The sequence below is a fragment of the Carya illinoinensis genome, chromosome 7, assembly GCF_018687715.1.
Source record: "Carya illinoinensis cultivar Pawnee chromosome 7, C.illinoinensisPawnee_v1, whole genome shotgun sequence".
NCBI lineage: Eukaryota > Viridiplantae > Streptophyta > Magnoliopsida > Fagales > Juglandaceae > Carya > Carya illinoinensis.
This window is the reverse complement of record NC_056758.1, coordinates 42,666,275-42,688,238: the sequence shown is the minus strand read 5'-3', so window position 1 is coordinate 42,688,238 and position 21,964 is coordinate 42,666,275. Positions and strand designations below refer to the sequence as shown.

Genomic DNA, 21,964 nt, shown 5'->3' with positions numbered 1-21,964 from the left:
AGACACTCACAAAACCTTTGTAGTAGCTAAACTTGGCTTGCAACACCACGAGTGACCTACTCGATCTCTACACGCATGTAGTGTCGGAATTCCGACCTTCCTATAACTTCCCACGAGAACCTCTCGATCTCTGCATCAACGGCAGCTCCGGACTCTTCCGGCCAACAAAAATGTCCACTTCAATGGACTCAAGTAAGAGTTGATTTTGAATGTGTTGTGGTGGAGAAATGTTTATCCAAGAGAGAATCAACCAAATGGGGGAGAGTTTGCTCTAAGAAGTTCTTGGAGGCCCTTAGGGTTTTTGCTCTGATTCTCCACGCCTAGAACAGAAGTTAAGTTGTTCTATTTATAGTTCCCATCAAATGAGGCGTTCAAAACCCTACATTGTAAGTGATCTGGAATATTGGCTCGAGCGAAGGTCGAGCGCCACAATCTGGCTAAGTTCGCTCGACAGCCATGTCGAGCGAGTATCGAGCGGTTGACTCTGACTGAGTTCGCTCGAGCTCAATGTCGAGCGAGGGTCGAGCGACACACTCTGCCTGGGTCCGCTCGAACTCAGTGTCGAGCGATGGTCGAGCGACACACTCTGCCTGGGTCCACTCGAGCTCAGTGTCGAGCCATGGTCGAGCGGTTGACTCTGCCTGAGTTCGCCCGAGCTGCATGTCGAGTTAGGGTCGAGCGGTTCAATCTGTCTGAGTTCGCTCGAGCGCCCTTTCGAGCGAGTATCGAGCGGTTCAATCTGCCTGAGTTCGCTCGAGCGCCCTGTCAAGTGAGGGTCGAGCGAAGTCACCTTCTTTTGACCAATAATGAGCACACTTCAAGCCTTTCCGCAACAACACTTGTTACAACACTATTTTACACAGATTTTCACAAGAATATGCCAATACGCTTATTTTTCCCTCAACAATCTTCATACAAAAAAATAATAATAAAGAAACTGTTATAAAACTATCGAAAGGAGAGAGAGAGAGAGAGAGAGAGAGAGAGAGAGAGAGAGAGAGAGAGAGAGAGAGATAGAACTCAGAGAAGTTATGAAACTTATAAATTTCTTAAAGAATTCAACGATATATATAGGCGTACAAAGGAAACTATGCAAGTTACTATGCAGTACTATGCTGGTACTGTGCCAGTTACTATGCAGTACTATGCTGGCACTATGCACTGTGCATTTGACGGCTAGCTCAAGGTGGTCATACAATTTTACAATGTTATTTTACAACACTCCCCCTTTGGATGACCACATATAATGAATATGCCTCGTTAAAACCTTGCCAAGGAAAAACCCTGTGGGAAAAAACCAATGGCGAAGGAAAAAGAGTACAATATTCATGTGTACCGTAAAATGCTTTAAGATTGCCTCATTAAAACCTTGCGAAGGAAAACCCAGTGGGATAAAATCTTAGCGAAGGAAAAAGAGTACAATCAGCATAAGTCTTCAAGACGTTACTCCCCCTGAAAAGTGCATGATAAAAGGTCTTCAAGTCTCCGCATTCCAATGTTCTTCTTGATATCAATTTCAACTTTCTTCTCATGAATTACAATGATCTTCTTGTGTGTATCTGAAAGATAACTCGCATCTGTACATCCAACTAACTGTGGACTTGATCCATGTTGATAAAATAATCACAACTGGATCTTTCTGCTCATCACTACTCTTCTGGAGTTGTACTCTTCTGGAGTTCTTGTAAATAACACAGTTAGTGGAGAATTCATCAACATTAAACCGCTAACCTCATTTTTTAATAAAAACGGTGGCCAGCCTTTTAAGATCAGACAAGCACCGCGGATTTTCAACTCCTCTGTAGGTGTCAGGCGTGCTGTCAGGCATCCCAGCTGTCAGACGTGCTGTCAAGCGCCGCAGAGCTATGAAGCTATATTTCGTCTCTTTTCTCTTGCTTCACGAGAGATGTTGTATCATAATTTTCTCTATAAAAGAGATATTCAGCTCATTTTCATTCACATCTCATCTTCTTCACTTTTCTGTAATCATACTGCATTTTTACTCTGCAATCTCTTTCTGCATTTTTACTCTGCAATGGCTCAGCGATCTTCTCATAGCCAATATATGAGGTACTCTGCACCTCGTTCATCAGCTGTTCCTGCCTCTACCACAGGTGCTATCATGCAATATAATGATCTGACTCGTAGGGCAGATAATGAAGCTATCTATGAGCTTGTGAGTCTCGGTACCCGATACTCATCATCCATTGTCGCATTTTCTCAGCGACTGCAATCCAGAACTTGTGGAGTTGACGATCTCCATGAGAATATTGCTATACTTCAGCGACTTCTTCTGGAGTCCAACATGAAGATAGAATCAATAAAGCAAGAGAATAGGAATTTAAAATCCTTGCTTAAGTCTTCTTTTCGATTGCCCACCGCTTTAGATAGGGATGCCATGCAGATTCTTGAAGAACAAGAGCATTTGAAGAATGAGGCAAAGTGCCTTAAATTTCTGTAATTCTTGTTTCAAGATAATAAAATAATATTTCACAAATATTCATATTTGTGTTTCTATCTTTTGGTAAATGTTCTGTGTGCTTTATTTCTTCTTTAATAATGCACATTTCATATCAAACACATAATATGAATCTGAAATACTAATTGTATTAAAAGATGGTATTTCATGACTAATAACATCATCCATCTTCCCCTTGAAGCCGCAAGGGTTTCAGATTTATATTTCAAATATGTGCAGTTTTTATGAGCTCTTCTGGAGCCTCAATGACATTTAAATCATATATATAAACTGCAATAATAGCTTGTTTTCATTTGCGTTTGGATTGCTTTAGATTATATAAGGATCTTTGAAACTTGATAGAATACATATTTCCAGATGTATTCATATTAGAAGCTTCAGACATTTCCTATCCTTCAGGGATTTTCATATACATATCATGATCCAATGATCCATATAAATATGCAGTTAATCATGCATATCCAAACTTTCGATAACTTTCAAGCTAATAAAAATCTTAATATGATTTAACCACTTTAAAATCATATCAATATTGTTTCATTTGTGTTTGGACTTCAAGTCCATATTTATCACATTTTACTTAGTAATATCAATTCTGCAGGAATTGAGAAACTGACTCATGATTTATATATCACATTTTTATTTCCTTTCCATAAATACCCGCTGACATTCAACAAGCATCACCTCTTTAAGTGTTTGGACTATAAGTCCCGATGCGTCATATTTTACTAGTGAATCAATTCTGCAGGAATTGTTTCTTTCAAATATTGGCCAATATTTTACGTCGGTCTTCTTCGACGGTTCTTGATTCACTTTCTCCATTATTTCTGGTAATGTCAATTGCCATCTCATATGGAAATACGCTGTCGACAACGATTTTATTTCTATCTATAATTTCTCCATTATTCGAGATCTCGTTATTTTCAGGTACCTGTCCCTCTTCAAGGGAAGACATTTTCATGAAAAACCTCTTTAGGAGGCACTCTTCAAGAGTTTATATAGGAGAATTTTATACAAAGAATTTGGATGGACTTTATTGCTTGTTTTGTGGGTATGGCCTCTTCAGGAGCACCAAATTATTTGTGCCTTTCTCTTTTGAGATACTCTATCTTTTGTATCGATAAGTCTCACATGCCTTTATACATGTTTTTAGACTGCTGAATTTCTTAATTGTCCTACAGAGACTTCAATCCTCGCTGGGATTTTAGCAGTTAGAATATGAGACATTTTTATCTTATTGCATCCAAAATTTAATTATCATCTGAACTTCTGGTTCACATATGATAATCAAGATAATGTTGAATAATTTCATCTTATTTGCTTTAAGCAAATTTTTCTTTTCACTTCTGGTGGTAAGATTTTATAGTAAAAGAATCTTCTGGTTCTTTTATGGACGTCCATATGAAAATCATTCGACTTATCATAATTGATTTTGGATGATCAAGATAACCATGAAAAGATACAAATATTTTGAATCATATCATCTTTTGATGCATCTTAATATTTGATTCAATAATTTATATAATATCATCTCAAAGAGAAAGCTTACAGCTTTTCCAATACGAGCTTCTGGCCCAAAAAGATATTCATTATCACGTCCAATCTCTTAGTTTCTTTGAATGAAACGCATCATTCTTTTTATTTCAGGGAATAGAATGATATAAATTCATTATCATTCACTTCAGGGAATGATATAGATCTAGTAAGACGTGATTAATGATTCTTATCAAAAACTCATTATTTTGCTCAGTCACTGAAATACCTGACACAAATTTAGAATATATTGTGAACGTTTGCATTTCATATTACTACTTCAGGAGCATACTCGATATTGCTACTTCAGGAGCACATTCGAGACGTTCATTCAAATATATATTCTTTCCACAATTTCAATTATGCAACTTCAGGTGCATAAATCATAATGAGTTTTTAGTACAAGTATCACTCATATGAGATACTCAATAAAATTATTGATTTAGGGCGATCCTTCAGGGATGCTCCATTTCCATTCTCAGATAAATCATATCATCAATAATTTATAACAAGTATAAAAGAATAAATAAAACTTTCATTACTACAAAACATTGCAGAATATAAAAATATTTTATAATAAGATAAAGGAAATACATTAATTAAAAAGGAACACTTTCATGATCAACTCTACCACTAGAATAAAGAAATCAGAAATATCAAGACTTGTAATATCTTCTCCATTTATAGAATTTAAAGCATATGATGGTTCAACAAAATTTGTTTCAAATTTCTTTGTTTTTTTCTTTTATAGAAGATTGATATAAGTCAACCAAGTGCTTGGTTGTACGACAGGTACCAGCCCAATGTCCATTCATACCACATCTATGGCATCCATCTTCATCTTTCTTTAAAAATTTGTTTTGAGGACTTTTGCCCTTCTCTGAGTTGAACCACTTCTGGTGGTACGGTGTATATCTATTATTATCCCTTTTAGTGTGGTCACTTCTAGGACCTCCACTTCTATAGTTTTTCTTACCACGTCCACGTCCTCTTTTTCTTTGAAAAGATGCACCATTCGCTTCTGGGAATGATGTAAATCTAATACCATTCACTTCAGGAAATGATATAGAACCAGTAGGACGTGACTGGTGATTTCTTAATAAAAGCTCATTATTTTGCTCAGCTAATAGAAGACAAGATATAAGTTCAGAATATTTCTTGAACTTTCGCTCTCGATACTGCTGCTGCAGGAGCACATTCGAGGCATGAAAAGTAGTATATGTCTTCTCTAACAAGTCATCATCAGTGACTTTTTCACCACATAATTTCAATAGCGAGCTAATTTTAAAGAGTGCAGAGTTATACTCACTAACACTCTTGAAGTTTTGCAACCTCAGGTGCATCCAATCATGACGAGCTTTTGGGAGGATTACAGTTTTCTGGTGTTCATATCTCTCCCTTAAATCATTCCACAAAATAAGTGGATTTTTCACCGTTAGATACTCAGTTTTTAATTCTTCATGAAGATGGTGCCGAAGGAAAATCATTGCCTTAGCACGGTCCTGCAGGGACCCTTGATTTCCTTCTTTAATTGTATCTCCCAGGTTCATTGCATCCAGATGGATCTCAGCATCAAGGATCCAAGATAAATAATTTTTCCCAGAAATGTCAAGAGCAACGAATTCCAATTTTGTAAGATTTGACATTTTTTTGAAGTAGAGGACTATTAGCTTCAAGATCGTCAGAACTCTCGTGCTGATAACGTGTTATAAAACTATCGAAAGGAGAGAGAGAGAGAGAGAGAGAGAGAGAGAGAGAGAGAGAGAGAGAGAGAGAGAGAGAGAGAGAGAGAGATAGAACTCAGAGAAGTTATGAAACTTATAAATTTCTTAAAGAATTCAACGATATATATAGGCGTACAAAGGAAACTATGCAAGTTACTATGCAGTACTATGCTGGTACTGTGCCAGTTACTATGCAGTACTATGCTGGCACTATGCACTGTGCATTTGACGGCTAGCTCAAGGTGGTCATACAATTTTACAATGTTATTTTACAACAGAAACATGATTATTTTGAATTTTAAGGTCTGAATTACTGTTGTAAGGATGAGGTCAATTGTCAGTGTGAAAAGGTCATGAATCTTTGAAAATTTCCGATTTGGCCCAATGTTAAGCCCAATTCATAGCTTGACTTGAGAGTGAGAAAGCCCCCGTATGGCCCAATTTCAGAGTCACTTTCGTACAATTCATTGTAGCAACCCTTTTAGGCCCAACCCAGATATCCATCGCACCACTATTGTTTGGAATAGAATCAGACTTGAAAACGCATTTCTCGTTGATATAATCAGAATATCGAACTTTTTTAAAGTTAAAAGAGATCAGTTATTCGTTGGGTGGATCTAATCCCGCAGAGGTAGCCCCACCCACCCATCTCGAAAGTTGAATCATCTACATTTTATTGACAAAGGATACATCCTCCCGTCATTGGCAGACACTGCTCAAATTTGGGATATTTTAACCCAATATATATAATAGTGAAGGCCACAGGACAGAATATTCTGACCCTTGGTATGACCAACTCTTCTACTCTGACCTCGGCCTATTACAACTTGGACCGAGCACTGCCCAAGTCTGAGCCCATAATTTCAAGCATTTTCTCCTTCATTCAAAATTTTCTCCAATACTGCAAAAATAAAATGATAATTAAAATTGTAAGTATATAAATATTGTATAATTATTTTAAAAAAATAAATAAATATAAAATTTACATAAAAAATTATTAATTTTTTAATAATAAATTTCACTCTTTTTTAAATGACTGCACGATATTTATATACTCTATAATTATATATAACATTACTCGTATAAAAAACATTAGGACGTTTCATCATTATCAAAAACAAAAATTCTATTCATGTAGACTACACCCCCATCTTCCCACTTTGTCCTTGAGTATCCTTGCGATTGAACTCCACACTCCTCGTAAGTTTATTTTTAAAAGGACAAGAAAAACCAACAACGTAAATTCCCTAGTGACCAACAAAAACCAAATACAAAGAGAGCTTCGGTTAAAAAGCTTATTTAGGAAAAGAGCAACCGTGCCCGCCAATCATACTATCCATTCAATCTATTCTGGAGTGCCACTCCGAACCCCTATTTTATATGCTTTCCTTCCATCCTATCCCACCAGTACGATCAAGATCCCTCGAGTCCCAACGTTGCAGTCAACCAACTACAGACTTCATCGGTCTCTTCCGGGATTGTGTAATGACCTAACCTGCATAGCAATATTGCACATGAGAGACTAACTTTTCAGAAAGAACAAATATCAGTCTCCTCACTCCATGCTGAAGGTAGTTTGAGTACCCATTATAAGTTCTAAATGTGAGATTTTGAAATCCAGCTGAGCTTAACGTCTGCGCTGATCTCTTTCCATGTTCGTATGCAACGACATCATCACCTATGGCATCAGAATGAAATGTATTTCCATTTATAGAGAGCAATTTCATTTTCGTTTTGCTTTGTTTTGTTCAAAAGCACTGTGATTATGAATTTTTTTCTTTTGGTCTCGTCTCTTGTTGTGCTTTGAATAGGAGAAATACAATGGAACACAAATATACATGAACTTGACTAAAAGCCACATCATACAAGTTGAGCTGCAGAATCAAGACGTAATCAAGAAACTTGGCCAGATGAAAAATAAAGCAGTAGTAACACAATTTTACACGATCAAGGGTCATCAACAAATTTAGATAGATGAAGTTGTTGAGATGGATAACTGAGTGACAAAACTAGCAATGAGAAGATTGGTAATCGCCAAACAATAAGTTTCCATGGAAAGCTCCAGCAAGGATATATTTGTCCGTGTGAATAGTGGCGTGGCGTATCTGTATGTGTGGGTGTATACTAGAGTGCATTTTTTCCCATCATCACAAACAGTTCTATCGTTAAAAAGCAGATTTTCAAAGATTTAGGGTAAAGTGTAATTAATAACAAATATTCAACTTCGTATCAACAGAAGTGTTTCAGCAGCTTTGCTGCTCCTTGGTATGACTTGAGTGATAGGAATGAATAACTTTAAACCCCCACCAGCAGAAATTAGCAAAAAAAGGGGAAAAAAGTTCCAGTAAAATGAGTTTAAATCACATAACAAAAACCTGAAGGATTAATATGTATACCTAGCCCATGACAGAGAAAAACAGGTAATGATGCTGCCCGCCTTGCTGCCTCATGTGACCCTTCCACTCGGCTCCTCAAGATCCTACAAAAAAACATTGGCTGATACACTGAATATATTCCTTGATAGCAAAGAGGATGTTTTTTGTTTGGATAAACCTGATAACAAAGAGGATATGATGGTCATGTTTACAAGCCGGTGTGTTGGTTTATTACACGTTTGCCCGTGTACATATATATCATAGAAGTCAAACCTTGAACATGAGAGCCAGCCACTAAGACCAACAATTGCACTTAGGTTGACCTGGTAAAGGTTTCCATTTGCATAGCTTCCTGAAACAAAGCACATGGCAGAGTGGAGTGCAGTTGCAGCACCCATACTGAAGCCCCCAACACCAAGTTTGACTGTAAAGGCAAAATAACATAGTATAAGCAATAGATAGCACTGTAAAGTAAGTGGTGGAAAGAAATACTGTAATTCAAATTTAGTTTTCTTCATCAGAAGGGGATGATAAGGCACGAATCTTTCCACAGCTTTCACAGAGCTTCAAAACTCTTCATTTCCCAGTCGATTAAAGATACATACATGCACACAAATACACATGTATGTATATATATTTTTACAGGTAGGGTTCAAGTTACACCAACTCGATAATTTTGCTGCTAAATCAATATTTTTTACCAAAAGCAATCACGTATGTCAAACTTTCAACTGTCTGATGTCATTTACTATGCATTGATAAATGCATGCGTGTGCGTGTGCACATGCGCATGTTGGGTCCAAATTACACGGACTCGATAATTTTCTTAAATCAATATTTTTTTACCAAACACAATCACACACGTCAAACTTTCAACAACCTGATATCATTTACTGTCAGATGTACAAACTAGCTTATCTTTTTAGTAAATTTGAGAATAAGGAAAACTACAGTTTTGAGGGCCTTAAAGACAGACAAGGTAGTTCCCAATGTTTGATCACCTTGATATTTACTAAGCATCAGGGAAAGACATTTTAATTGTCTTATTGACAAAATTATGCCAAGTCTAAAAGAAGAGTGTGTTTAAACCTATCGAGGATTCAAAGGAGAAACCTACTATCAGCAGGCTCAGTCGACAATAGGTTGGCAACATGTGCTGCTGAAGCATCCAATCCCTCCAAATCATCAGGGGCATCTTCTGAAAAATCTCCAACGTCAAACCCTGATAGAAATGGCCAAAGCACTTTAAACCATGTTCTTCAAAGTTCCAAAGAGAAAGGGTAATATGGAATTGACATTAAGTTGTTGGGACAGAACCAGCCATAAATGTCTGGATAACTTATCTCTTGTGCATGCACTGCCAAAATCTTAGACATGCAGTTAACACGAAATTAAAGGCATCATTGAACAGAATAAAACAAAGTTGCTATTTTTAAAGCAGTAAATCTTACAGGCAGTGCAAGGAAATCCGCCAAATAATTTTACCGGTCGTGTAGGAGCTGTGGGGCAAATCCATTTTATCTGAAACATAAATTTCAAGAGAAACAGATATTAGGGCTGCGGGTAATGCATGTGCATGCATTTAGAAACTATAAACAATGGTAAAAACATACACATACTTACATTTGGTAGAGGAAGGGCTTCCAAGAGCTGGGACCAGCTGCAAAGTAAAGCAAAGATATATAAATTAACTTTAGTCATTGTTGGCTAACTTCATTTAAACTGACAACATACTTGCAGGAATAACAAAATGATAGAATACTGAGATGGTTGCCAGAACACCTCATGAAGTTTGGAGACCAACAACCATCTGATAAACTATATATAATCATATTAACTTTCTAAATTTGGGACCACTTACAAAGTTGAGAACAGGCCTTCAAAAAAATGTTACAAATCATACAATATGCCGATATATCTTTCTGCTCAATATGGTCTTTTTATATTTTAGCAAAATAGGATCTAATTAACTTAAGCCTTAGTATGATATATAACATTAATGGGTAATATATTTCTGTTGCCATGTTTAAAGGACAACCAAGTTAGTCAAGAAGTGGTCCCTCAGTCCAGGCATTGGCATATAAAGTTTTTGGATTCAAGGCTTTCCAGAATAGCATGGAATCAGAAAGACCTCGAAGGAAGAATAGGACAAATAGACTTGTTTTGGTTGATGGCACCATTGCCCTTCCCTTTCAAATCAACCATAATGATAATCCTTCCAGAAAGGGATGTTGAGGTCAAAAACTTAATTATCAAAAAAAAAAAAAAACTTCAGCAGAACAGGACAAGGCATTGACATTCTCTGATTCCCTCTGGGTTTTTTTTTTTTTTTTCGGGCGGAAAAGAAGTTGACGACTTCAAAGAAGGCATATGTTCAAGGAAAAGAGAAAGAGATCAAGTCTTAAACCAAATGCTGCTAAAAAGTATGGAATAAATACATTCATTTAGCTGATTGTTAACCCACACAATTTTCAATAATTATTGATCCATGCACGTTCACAGAACCATTGATGAGCAAAAGCGTGATAGTTTAACCACATAATGGTATGGTTAAGTCAAGCACGTGTATGACTTCCAAATCCACTTACCACCCAACTTATAAAATGGTATAGTACTTCCTTCACGGACTTTTCATAAAAAATGGGAAAAAAATAAGAAGGATACTGCTAAAGAGAAGAACCACCCCAAAAACCCCTTATTTCAAAATTGCTAGTTTCAGCAAGGGTAGATACAGTAAAGAACTAGCATTAATACCTTGAGCCCTTATCACCAAGGCCATGCAGCCAAATTATAGTGGCCTGGTGCATCCCCTTAGGCCTCACCACATGGGTCCTTCCGAACTCAAATGTCCTTGTAGCAGTTCCACTACCTAAAACATTGAAGCGACAGAGTTATTATCCCAAGACCCAGAAGGATTAAAGATTAATTAACTGGATAGCACTAACAGCATTACTCTTCACTGAAAATTGCATGAGCTTCATACGTATATAGATAACAGAGACATTGGCAGGGACAAAAACTAACCAGAACCTATATCGGAGCTGCCGTAACTCATTCTTTCCCACTCGAATGTTTGCACGTTGGAGGTTACGTGTTGCAATGGTTAAGACGAGCTCCTGCAATGAAGAAAATCAACACTGACTATCTCTACTTATACCCTTATGGGAGGGTGGAAATGGAAATGAAACCCACGAATCTGCATCAGCTATTGCTGTTTGCAACATTTATGCATGGTCTGAAACTTCCCAAAAAACATATAGAAAGTGAAAGGCACCCAAAAAAAAGGAGAGAGAGAAGAGAGAGAGAAGGGGGGGGGGGGGGGGGGGGAGGGGGCAAAAAGGAAAAGGGCAGGAACTCTTTATGAGCGAAGAATCCACAAACATATCAATGTAGAAAATGAGCAAACAGAGTTCTGGTTTGCAATGCACAGAGTGAGGGAATCAATGCTAGTGGACAGTATGTAAAGTAAAGTACCTCAACTACAGCAACAAAGAATATTAACCCCGTGTAACAAAGAAAAAATCTTTCCCCCTCCCATTTCACACGCACAAAAGCGTTTACTTAAAAATTTTGGTTATTCTGGATGAAGATGACCATTAGCTAACGAACCCAGAAATTCTACATTCACAAAGCCAATGAGGTCGTCATGAAAGCGGCAAGAACTTGCAGGTGTAGAAAAGATCTGATAAAACAATGAAATTGAATATGGAGAGTCGAAGACTCGAAAAGGTAAAGTGGGGTTTAAGCTTTTTGTACCAACCTGGGGCGGAACAAACACAAAAGCATATGGGCTTTTTCTCTTTCCTCTTTGATAGTTTGATTTGCTTTTCTTTGTTTCCCACAACTTTCCCTCCCCTGAGTCACCTCCTTCACTTTTGTTTGTTCATACTATTACTACAGACAGAAATAAACCCCCCGTCACTTCATTACAAAATAATGTTTACATGACGAAACTGCCCTTGTATTTCCTTACAAATACTATTTTTATGACTAAAATACCCTTCGGATATGTGCATATTTACAATTTTGTTTTTCTTTATAATCCCAAACCCTAATCATAAACTTCGAACAGGAAAGTGACATTTCTTTTCGAAATCTCAATCTCAAACTTATTTTAATAAATAAATTATTTTTATTATAAATAAATTTAAAGTATCATATAAATTATATTAATTTATAAATTTATTTTTATATAATTTCTGTAAAATTTGTCAGGAATAATACTAGGGATCCCTATCTCATTAAAGCATCCTGATGAATTTTTTTTTCAAATTTTTTTTACATTATGATTAAGAAAATATTGTTTAATAATATTGTGAATTTTATTCTTTTTTAAATATTTAAAAGTGTTAAAAAATATATAAAAAAGTACTTTTAAATATTTTTAAAAAATAAAAAAATTCATAATATTATTAAATAATATTTTCTTAATTATTATATAAAAAATTAAAAAAAAAAATTAGAGTGGGATAGATGAAGCGGAATCCCTGTCATTTTCCATACGTCAGACCAGAAAACAATTAGAAACAACAATTACAAATTATAATCTCTTTGCGACATGACTTTAAGAAAGTCGTTACATAATTATTAGTCCAATTCTTCTTTAAAGATGTGATGGCAAGTAGAGAGAAGTTAAGGTCCATGAACTACACTAGGTGACAAATTTGTGCAGTCACGTAGCACTTGAAGAAAGGTTGAGGCTGTCTTTTCCAAACATGAAGTGTATTATCATAATGGGGGGCCAAACATTTTTGAAGAATGTGTGTCACTTGCATCTCGATTCATGGAGGGTCATCTGTCACAAGTCGTGTGATTGAGACATGTATTTACTCATATCCAGTGTTTGGCTTCATTAATTTCTTCTGTTTGTAGAGATATTTATTACCCATCAAGTGGCATTAACTGACGATCACCTAACAGAGATTGGATACGTCATTCCATTCATGCACATCTTTCATGAGATATTTCAACAAGAATTGGATCCCATCCACGACCTTGGTGCATATGCTTATAATAAGATAAATACTTTAGATATGTATTGATTTTATTCATAATATGATTTAATATAATATATTAAATTATAAAATTATTTTTATTATAAATTAAATCTAACAGATCACATAAAATTACATCAATTTATAAATTTATTTTTATATAATATATTTATGTCTGTAGCAGTTCTTTTATAATAATATTGTCATTGGCATATATAGGCAATGAAGGTTGAAGATTATAGAGTATTAGTATTAACTTATCTTATCTCATTTCATATAATTATTATAAATTTTTTAAATTTTCATATAAAATATAATATACAATTCAACTTTTTAAAATTTTAAAATAATAATAATATTAAAAAATAATCTTTTATTTAATTTTTATCTCATCTCAACTCACTATCTAAATATCACATTAAGAAATATGTTATAGTTAGATTATCTTTGTTCTCGTAAATTTTATAAAAATGAAAATGAAATGTTTATGGACAGAAATTCACGAGCTTTTTACCACAGAAAAAAATACATAAATAAAGGGTCGAAATTTTCTAATCCTTCACCACAATATTAAAAGAAAAAAAAGTTCAAAGACTAAAAAAAATGGTAGCCTTTTATAAAGCCATAAAGGCTTTACAACATTTTACCCTTTCAAATGGTCATCGATCTCTTTCTAGACCATCCACAGCATAAGTGGGAGAATCAGAATCATACACAAATTAATATTTACGTAAAATCAGTTGGGTATACGTAGATGTAGGTAGCCTTTGCCTTGGGAATAAATTATAATCAGGAGATATTGGAACTGGTTTGCAACATTATTTAAACAAGTTGATACATATCTATCTATCTATATATATATATATATGCTGATACCACTGATTTTGGTACAAAGTCTATAACACAATTAAGAAACTAATTTAAATGTGACAGAAGGATGGCTGAGAATGAAGATTGGACAAAAAGTTAGATCAGATTAGTTTATTATAAATATATGGTTTGTTGGGAATTTTTGGGTATTTTAAATTACTGAGACATTCCACATGTTCACCACAAATATTGTCCCTGTTCTGACATCTTTTCAAGCTCTCATATGCTCAAAGTAATGTGCCAGTTTTTATGCAGAAGATGATTGATCAAACCCATGAGCTACCACCGCTTTTCAGTTCGCTTTTAACCAACTTGCTAAGGAAAGCATATATATAAATATATATATATATATATATATATTTAATACATCTAAAAGTATTCATGGCGGCTATAACGCTTTAATAGAAGATTTAAATCACATAATTTATAGTCTAAAAAATAAGAATATTTTATTTTTAAATAATGTGAGATTTCATATACTACTTACTATTATCTTTATCATATAAAATATTGCAGCAACAGCTATTTTTAATTTTTCCACAGACAGATTGGTGTGTAAATTGCTAAATGCATTACTAATTGCGGAGTTTATTACCATTTTAAAAAAATTAAAAGCACCAATAATATTTTTACGATAACATATGTTTTAAGGTTTTTTTCATTGACAACATGCTGGACGTGTCAAAGATTAATCAGAACAGGTGAAAGCAGCAGAGCATCTTCTAGTAGTATAGCTGTATGCATGCTGGCTGTATCATTACAAAGTCCATTCATTTATTTATTTAAGTTGATTCTGTCAAATGCTTAGTTCTCTGGGTAATTGTGATGCAGCAGGCCCATACTTTTTAAACTTATACCATTCTGATTGTCATAAAGTTTTTTTCACATTGTTCCACACAAAAAAGACTCAAATATTTTTTATACCACTTTTTTTTTTTTTTGTTTAAAAAACTATTACTTTTAAGACAATGCTACTCTGCCGCCCAAAATGCACCGTTCCTTTTGACCGCACAGCAAAATTTTTTTTTTTCATTTTTTTTCAGATTTTTTTAATATATTTAAATATTTTTAAAAAATATAAAAAAATACCAATACACTTAAAATCACTTCCTTAATCACTAAGTAAAAAAAATATATAAAAAAATAAATTTGTGACCAACGGTCACTTTGAGAGGACACGGGGAAGGAGCATCCTAGCATTTTCCTTATTTTTAATCAGACGAGACTGATTGGAAATTAGATGCTAATTAAAAAGTAGTAGGGTGAATGAAGGAAAGTTTTCATTAACACCCAATCTACCCCTACCTCCTCTCTCAGGCTCCTCTCATCTTTCTACCCAGAGAAAAAAAGAGAAAAATATTCCTTTCGTCTTTCATTAAACAACGATCCTTGGGGCTGGCAATATATAGCTGCCATGCTGAAGATTCTCAATGTAAACACCTTAATAGAATGTCTAAATTGTTATGAAATCGTTGAAAAGAGAGAACCATAACGTGTTATAAAACTTTCAAAATGAGAGAGAAAGAGATAGAGCTCAGAGAGGTTATGAAAACTTATGAATTTCTTAAAAAATACGGCGATATATATAGGAGTAGAAAAGAGACTATGCTTTTGACGACTAGCACTATGCATTTGACGACTAGCACTATGCACTAGTACTATGCATTTGACAGCTAGCTAAATGTGGTCATACAATTCAATATAGTTTATAACACTTCCCCTTTGGATGACCATATTTAAAGAATATGCCTTGTTAAAAGCTTGCCAAGGAAAAACCATGTGGGAAAAAACCAATGGCGAAGAAAAAAAGTACAGTATTCATGTGTATCGCCGAGTGCTTTAGGATTGCCTCATTAAAACCTTACAAAGGAAAACCCAGTGGGATAAAACCTTAACGAAGGAAAAAGAGTACAATCAACACAAGTCTTCAAGACATTACTTCCCCTGAAAAGTGTATGATAATAGGTCTTCAAACCTCCGCATTCCAATGTTCTGCATAATCTTCTTAAATGTTGCAGTTGGTAATGTTTTAGTGAATAAATCTGCCAGATTTTTACTTGACCGTACCTTCTTGATATCAATTTTAACTTTCTTCTCATGAATTGCAATGATCTTCTTATGTGTATCTGAAAGATAACTCGTATATGTACATCCAACTAACTGTGGACTTGATCCACGTTGATAAAATAATCACAACTGGATCTTTCTGCTCATCACTACTCTTCTGGAGTTGTACTCTTCTGGAGTCCTTGTAAATAACACAGTTAGTGGAGAATTCATCAACATTAAACCGCTAACCTCATTTTTTAATAAAAACGGTGGCCAACCTTTTAAGATCAGACAAGCACAACTGATTTTCAACTCCTCTGTAGGTGTCAGGCGGGCTATCATGCAATATAATGATCTGACTCATAGGTCAGATAATGAAACTTTCTATGAGCTTGTGAGTCTTGGTACCCGATACTCATCATCCATTGTCGCATTTTCTCAGCAACTGCAATCCAGAACTTGTGGAGTTGACAATCTCCACGAAAATATTACTATACTTCAGCGACTTCTTCTGGAGTCCAACATGAAGATAGAATCAATAAAACAACAGAATAGGAATTTAAAATCCTTACTTAAATCTTCTTTTCGATTGCCCACCCCTTTAGATAGGGATGCCATGCAGATTCTTGAAGAACGAGAGCGTTTGAAGAATGAGGCAAAGTGCCTCAAATTTCTGTAATTCTTGCTTCACGATAATAAAATAATATTTCACAAATATTTATATTTGTGTTTCTATCTTTTGGTAGATGTTCTGTGTGTTCCCTTTTATTTCTTCTTTAATAATGCACACTTCTTATCAAACCCATAATATGAATATGAAATACTAATTGTATTAAAAGATGGTATTTCATGACTAATAACATCATCCATCTTCCCCTTGAAGCCGCAAGGGTTTCAGATTTATATTTCAAATATGTGCAGTTTTCATGAGCTCTTCTGGAGTCTCAATGATATTTAAATCATATATATAAACGGCAATAATAGCTTGTTTCTATTTGCGTTTGGATTGCTTTAGATCATATAAGGATCTTTGAAACTTGATAGAATACATATTTCCAAATGTATTCATATTAGAAGCTTCAGAAATTTTCTATCCTTCAGGGATTTTCATATATATATCATAATCCAATGATCCATATAAATATGCAGTTAATCATGCATATCCAAACTCTCGGTAACTTTCAAGCTAATAAAAATCTCAATATGATTTCAACCACTTTAAAATCATATCAATATTGTTTCTTCGAGAAATTAACTTGTGATTTCTATATCACATTTTCATATTAAAAGTTTTAGACTTTTTATACCATGTATATAAATATCCACTGATATTTAACAAAAATCACCTCTTTAGGTGTTTGGATTTCAAGTCCATATTTATCACATTTTACTTAGTGATATCAATTTTGCAGGAATTGAAAAACTGACTCGTGATTTATATATCACATTTTTATTTCCTTTCCATAAATACCCACTAACATTCAACAAGCATCACCTCTTTAGGTGTTTGAACTATAAGTCCCGATGCATCATATTTTATTAGTGAATCAATTCTGCAAGAATTGTTTCTTTCAAATTTGGCCAATATTTTACGTCGTATTCTTCGACGATTCTTGATTCACTTTCATCATTACTTCTAGTAATGTCAATTGCCATCTCATATGGAAATACGTTGTCGACAATGATTTTATTTCTATCCATAATTTCTCTATTATTCATGAAATGTAACGAGATCTTGTTATTTTCAGGTATCTGTCCCTCTTCAAGAGAAGACATTTTCATGAAAAACCTTTTCAGGAGGCACTCTTCAAGAGTTTATATAGGAGAATTTTATACAAAAAATTTGGATGGATTTTATTACTTGTTTTGTGGGTATGGCCTCTTCAGGGGCGCCAAATTATTTGTACATTTCTCTTTTGAGATGCAGTACCTTTTGTATCAATAGGTCTCACATGCTTTCAGACTGCTGAATTTCTTAATTGTCCTACAGGGACTTCAATCCTCGCTGGGATTTTAGCAGCTAGAATATGAGACATTTTTATCTTATTGCATCCAAAATTTAATTATCATTTGAACTTCTGGTTCACATATGATAATCAAGATAACGTCGAATAATTTCATCTTATTTGCTTCAAGCAAATTTTTCTTTCCACTTCTGGTGGTAAGACTTTATAATAAAAGAATCTTCTGCTTCTTTTATGGACGTCCATATGAAAATCATTCGATTTATCGTAATTGATTTTAGATGATCAAGATAACCATGAAAAGATACAAATATTTTGAATTATATCACCTTTTGATGCATCATAATATTTACTTCAATAATTTGTATAATATCATCTCAAAGAGAAAGCTTATAGCTTTTCCAATACGAGCTTCTGACCTGAAAAGATATTCATTATCACGTCCAATTTCTTAGTTTATTTGAATGAAACGCATCATTCTTTTCACTTCAGGGAATAGAACGATATAAATTCATTATCATTCACTTCAGGGAATGATATAGATCTAGTAAGACGTGACTAATGATTCTTATCAAAAGCCCATTATTTTGCTCAGTCACTAAAAGACCTGATACAAATTTAGAATACATTGTGAACGTTTGCATTTCATATTGCTATTTCAGGAGTATACTCGATATTGCTACTTCAGGAGCACATTCGAGACGTTCATTCAAATATATATTCTTTCCACAATTTCAATTATGCAACTTCAGGTGCATAAATCATAATGAGCTTTTGGTACAAATATCACTCATATGAGATACTCAATAAAATTATTGATTTAGGGCGATCCTTCAGGGATGCTCCATTTCCATTCTCAGATAAATCATATCATCAATAATTTATAACAAGTATAAAAGAATAAATAAAACTTTCATTATTACAAAACATTGCAGGATATAAAAATATTTTATAATAAGATAAAGGAAATACATTAATTAAAAAAGAATACTTCCATGATCAACTCTACCACTAGAATCCTCAAAGAAATCAGAAACATCAAAACTTGTAATATCTTCTCCATCTATAGAATCTAAAGCATATGATAGTTCAGAAAAATTTGTTTCAAATTTTTTTGTTTTTTCTTTTATAGAAGATTGGTATAAGTCAACCAAATACTTATCTGTACGACAGACACGAGCCCAATGTCCAGTCATACCACATCTATGGCATCCATCTTCATCTTTTTTTAAAAATTTGTTTTGAGAACCTTTGCTCTTCTCTGAGTTGAACCACTTCTGGTGGTACGGTGTATATCTATTATTGTCCCTTTTAGTGTGGTCACTTCTAAGACCTGCACTTTTATAATTTTTCCTACTATGTCCACGTCCTCGTTTTCTTTGAAAAGATGCATCATTCGCTTATGGGAATGATGTAAATCTAGTATCATTCACTTCAGGGAATGATATAGAACCAGTAGGACGTGACTGGTGATTTCTTAACAAAAGCTCATTATTTTGCTCAGCTAATAGAAGACAAAATATAAGTTCAGAATATTTTTTGAACTTTCGCTCTCGATACTGCTGCTGCAGGAGCACATTCGAGGCGTGAAAATTAGTATATGTCTTCTCTAACAAGTCATCATCAGTGACTTTTTCACCACATAATTTCAATAGCGAGCTTATTTTAAAGAGTGCAGAGTTATACTCACTAACAATCTTGAAGTCTTGCAATCTCAGGTGCATCTAATCATGACAAGCTTTTGGGAGAATTACAGTTTTATGGTGTTCATATCTCTCCCTTAAATCATTCCATAAAATAAGTGGATCTTTCACCGTTAGATACTCAGTTTTTAATTCTTCATGAAGATGGTGCCGAAAGAAAATCATTGCCTTAGCACAGTCCTGCAGGGACCCTTGATTTCCTTCTTTAATTGTATTTCCCAGGTTCATCGCATCCAGATGGATCTCAGCATCAAGGATCCAAGATAAATAATTTTTCTCAGAAATGTCAAGAGCAACGAATTCCAATTTTGTAAGATTTGACATTTTTTACATATATAAATCAGGAACATAAGTATAGAGTTTTCATTAAGTAATGTAACATTTCATATTAATTTTGGAAACTACAAAAATATATTGAAAAACTTACTTGAAGTAGAGGACTACTAGCTTTAAAATCGTCAAAACTTTCGTGCTGATAACGTGTTATGAAATCATTGAAAAGAGAGAGCCATAACGTGTTATAAAACTTTCAAAAGGAGAGAGAAAGAGATAGAGTTCAGAGAGGTTATGAAAACTTATGAATTCTTTAAAAGATACAACAATATATATAGGAGTATAAAAGAGACTATGCTTTTGACGACTAGCACCATGCATTTTATGACTAGCACTATGCACTAGCACTATGCATTTGACTACTAGCACTATACATTTGACGGCCAGCTAAATGTGGTCATACAATTCAAGATAGTTTATAACATAAATCACATAATTTATATTATAAAAAAAATTAATTAATGATATAATTGAAACTCATTGAAATTTTATAAAAAGATTCTCAAATAATGTGAAATATATGGGATATCACACTCCATCTTGTCTATCAATCTTTTGTAGCTCGTACTTCATCTTTTTCTTAATAATACGTCTTACCAAATCAAATTGCGCCATGCATGAGTGCTTCTTGGTATTTTTTTTTTGAAATAGACTTCAATTCATTACTGAATGAAGAAAGTTATAGCTGTGACCAATAATTACGGGTACCAAGTCTCGATTACAAGCCAACTACTATCGGTTGTACGCTCCTCCGTACATAATTTTCATTACGTCGGACTATATCTAAAACTTCTAAACTCTCCAATGACGACGCCATACTGAGATGTAAGACTCTGTTAAAAACAGAAGTGTTCATCTTGGCTCGTCTGCGAGAAAACAACACTAAAACATCATCACCCTCCAAATGAGGAGAGGCACTACCTAACCTTCACCCTCTATAAGAGGAGAAGACTCACAACCCTCATCCTCAAAGATGAGAGGTACTTACCTATTTCTAAAATATTTATTAAAATCCTGATTAAAAACACCCATAACAGACTAATAAAAAAAAAATTGATAACACTCTATGCTCTCTTCAGCGTCGTACGCTTACTCCTTTTGCCCAACCACTTTCTGCGCATCTGTCAGCCTGCACCACGCATTTCCTGCACAAGGGTTGCTCACAACAAACCAGCCAAAACAAACCACTTTCTGCATCCCGTCACCATCGCCAACCCATCATTTTGAAAAAGCAAGATATACCGATCAAGGTCACAAGGGCTTCTCACCATCGTTGGCTTCATCCCCATAACCATAACAGCCCTCCAGCCCATACACCACATCGGCTAGATGAAACGGAATCAGAAACAAAATCGGAGACCAGCACATAATTTATTCTAGAAACAAACCATAACCGAAAGTAAAAAAACCTCAAAAAAACTGCGCCTTCCCCGCTCCAGCCGCCACCCAAAGAGTCTCCACGCTGGGTTACGTTCGGACTCCACCCCAGAAGCTCACCTTATCCTCCCATGCACCTTAGCCTGAATCCTGAAAACCACTCTATTTTCCATGGATGAAATAGAGCACCTTAAATCCCACAGGATTACATCCAAGCCTGCAAGAAACCAAAATACCTCTGGCGGCAAAAGCACCCGAACTCCGTCCACACCAGAGACTCTGTTTTCCACCACGCCCAGCTACGTGGTATAAAATGGTGGTCAAAACTCAGAAAAGACACTTCAAACCACACCATGCCAAGACCAAAACGCAGACGATGCCCTCCTCCTCCACCGTGCAACCACCACTCTGCGAGATATATTGGAGAAAGACTTCGGGCTCCTTGACCAGGAGGTGGAGCTTTCGACCACCGAAACCACCGCCCAAACGACGCTTGATTGAAAACAGAAAACTAAAGGCTACAAAACAGAGGAAAAAGATAACAGAAAAGGAACTAAGCTATA

General features: G+C 34.9%; 1 protein-coding gene across 4 annotated transcripts; it reads right to left on the bottom strand.

The window, feature by feature from the left end:
- Positions 1–6,819: 6,819 nt before the first annotated feature.
- On the bottom strand, positions 6,820–12,016 carry LOC122314717 (acyl-protein thioesterase 1-like). 4 transcript variants are annotated; one of them, XM_043130271.1, is made up of 10 exons: positions 11,872–12,016; positions 11,136–11,227; positions 10,866–10,980; positions 9,735–9,771; positions 9,563–9,632; positions 9,229–9,333; positions 8,385–8,535; positions 8,133–8,215; positions 7,321–7,414; positions 6,820–7,231 (listed from the first exon to the last, which is right to left on the bottom strand). In XM_043130271.1, exons 2-10 carry the CDS (start codon positions 11,164–11,166, stop codon positions 7,150–7,152), a joined length of 768 nt encoding a protein of 255 aa, XP_042986205.1. In that variant the 5' UTR covers positions 11,167–11,227; positions 11,872–12,016; the 3' UTR covers positions 6,820–7,149. The 4 variants fall into 4 exon arrangements, with proteins under 4 accessions (XP_042986205.1, XP_042986206.1, XP_042986208.1 ...); XM_043130272.1 differs by lacking the exon at positions 11,872–12,016 and adding an exon at positions 11,586–11,852; XM_043130274.1 differs by lacking the exon at positions 11,872–12,016 and adding an exon at positions 11,721–11,760.
- Positions 12,017–21,964: the final 9,948 nt, after the last annotated feature.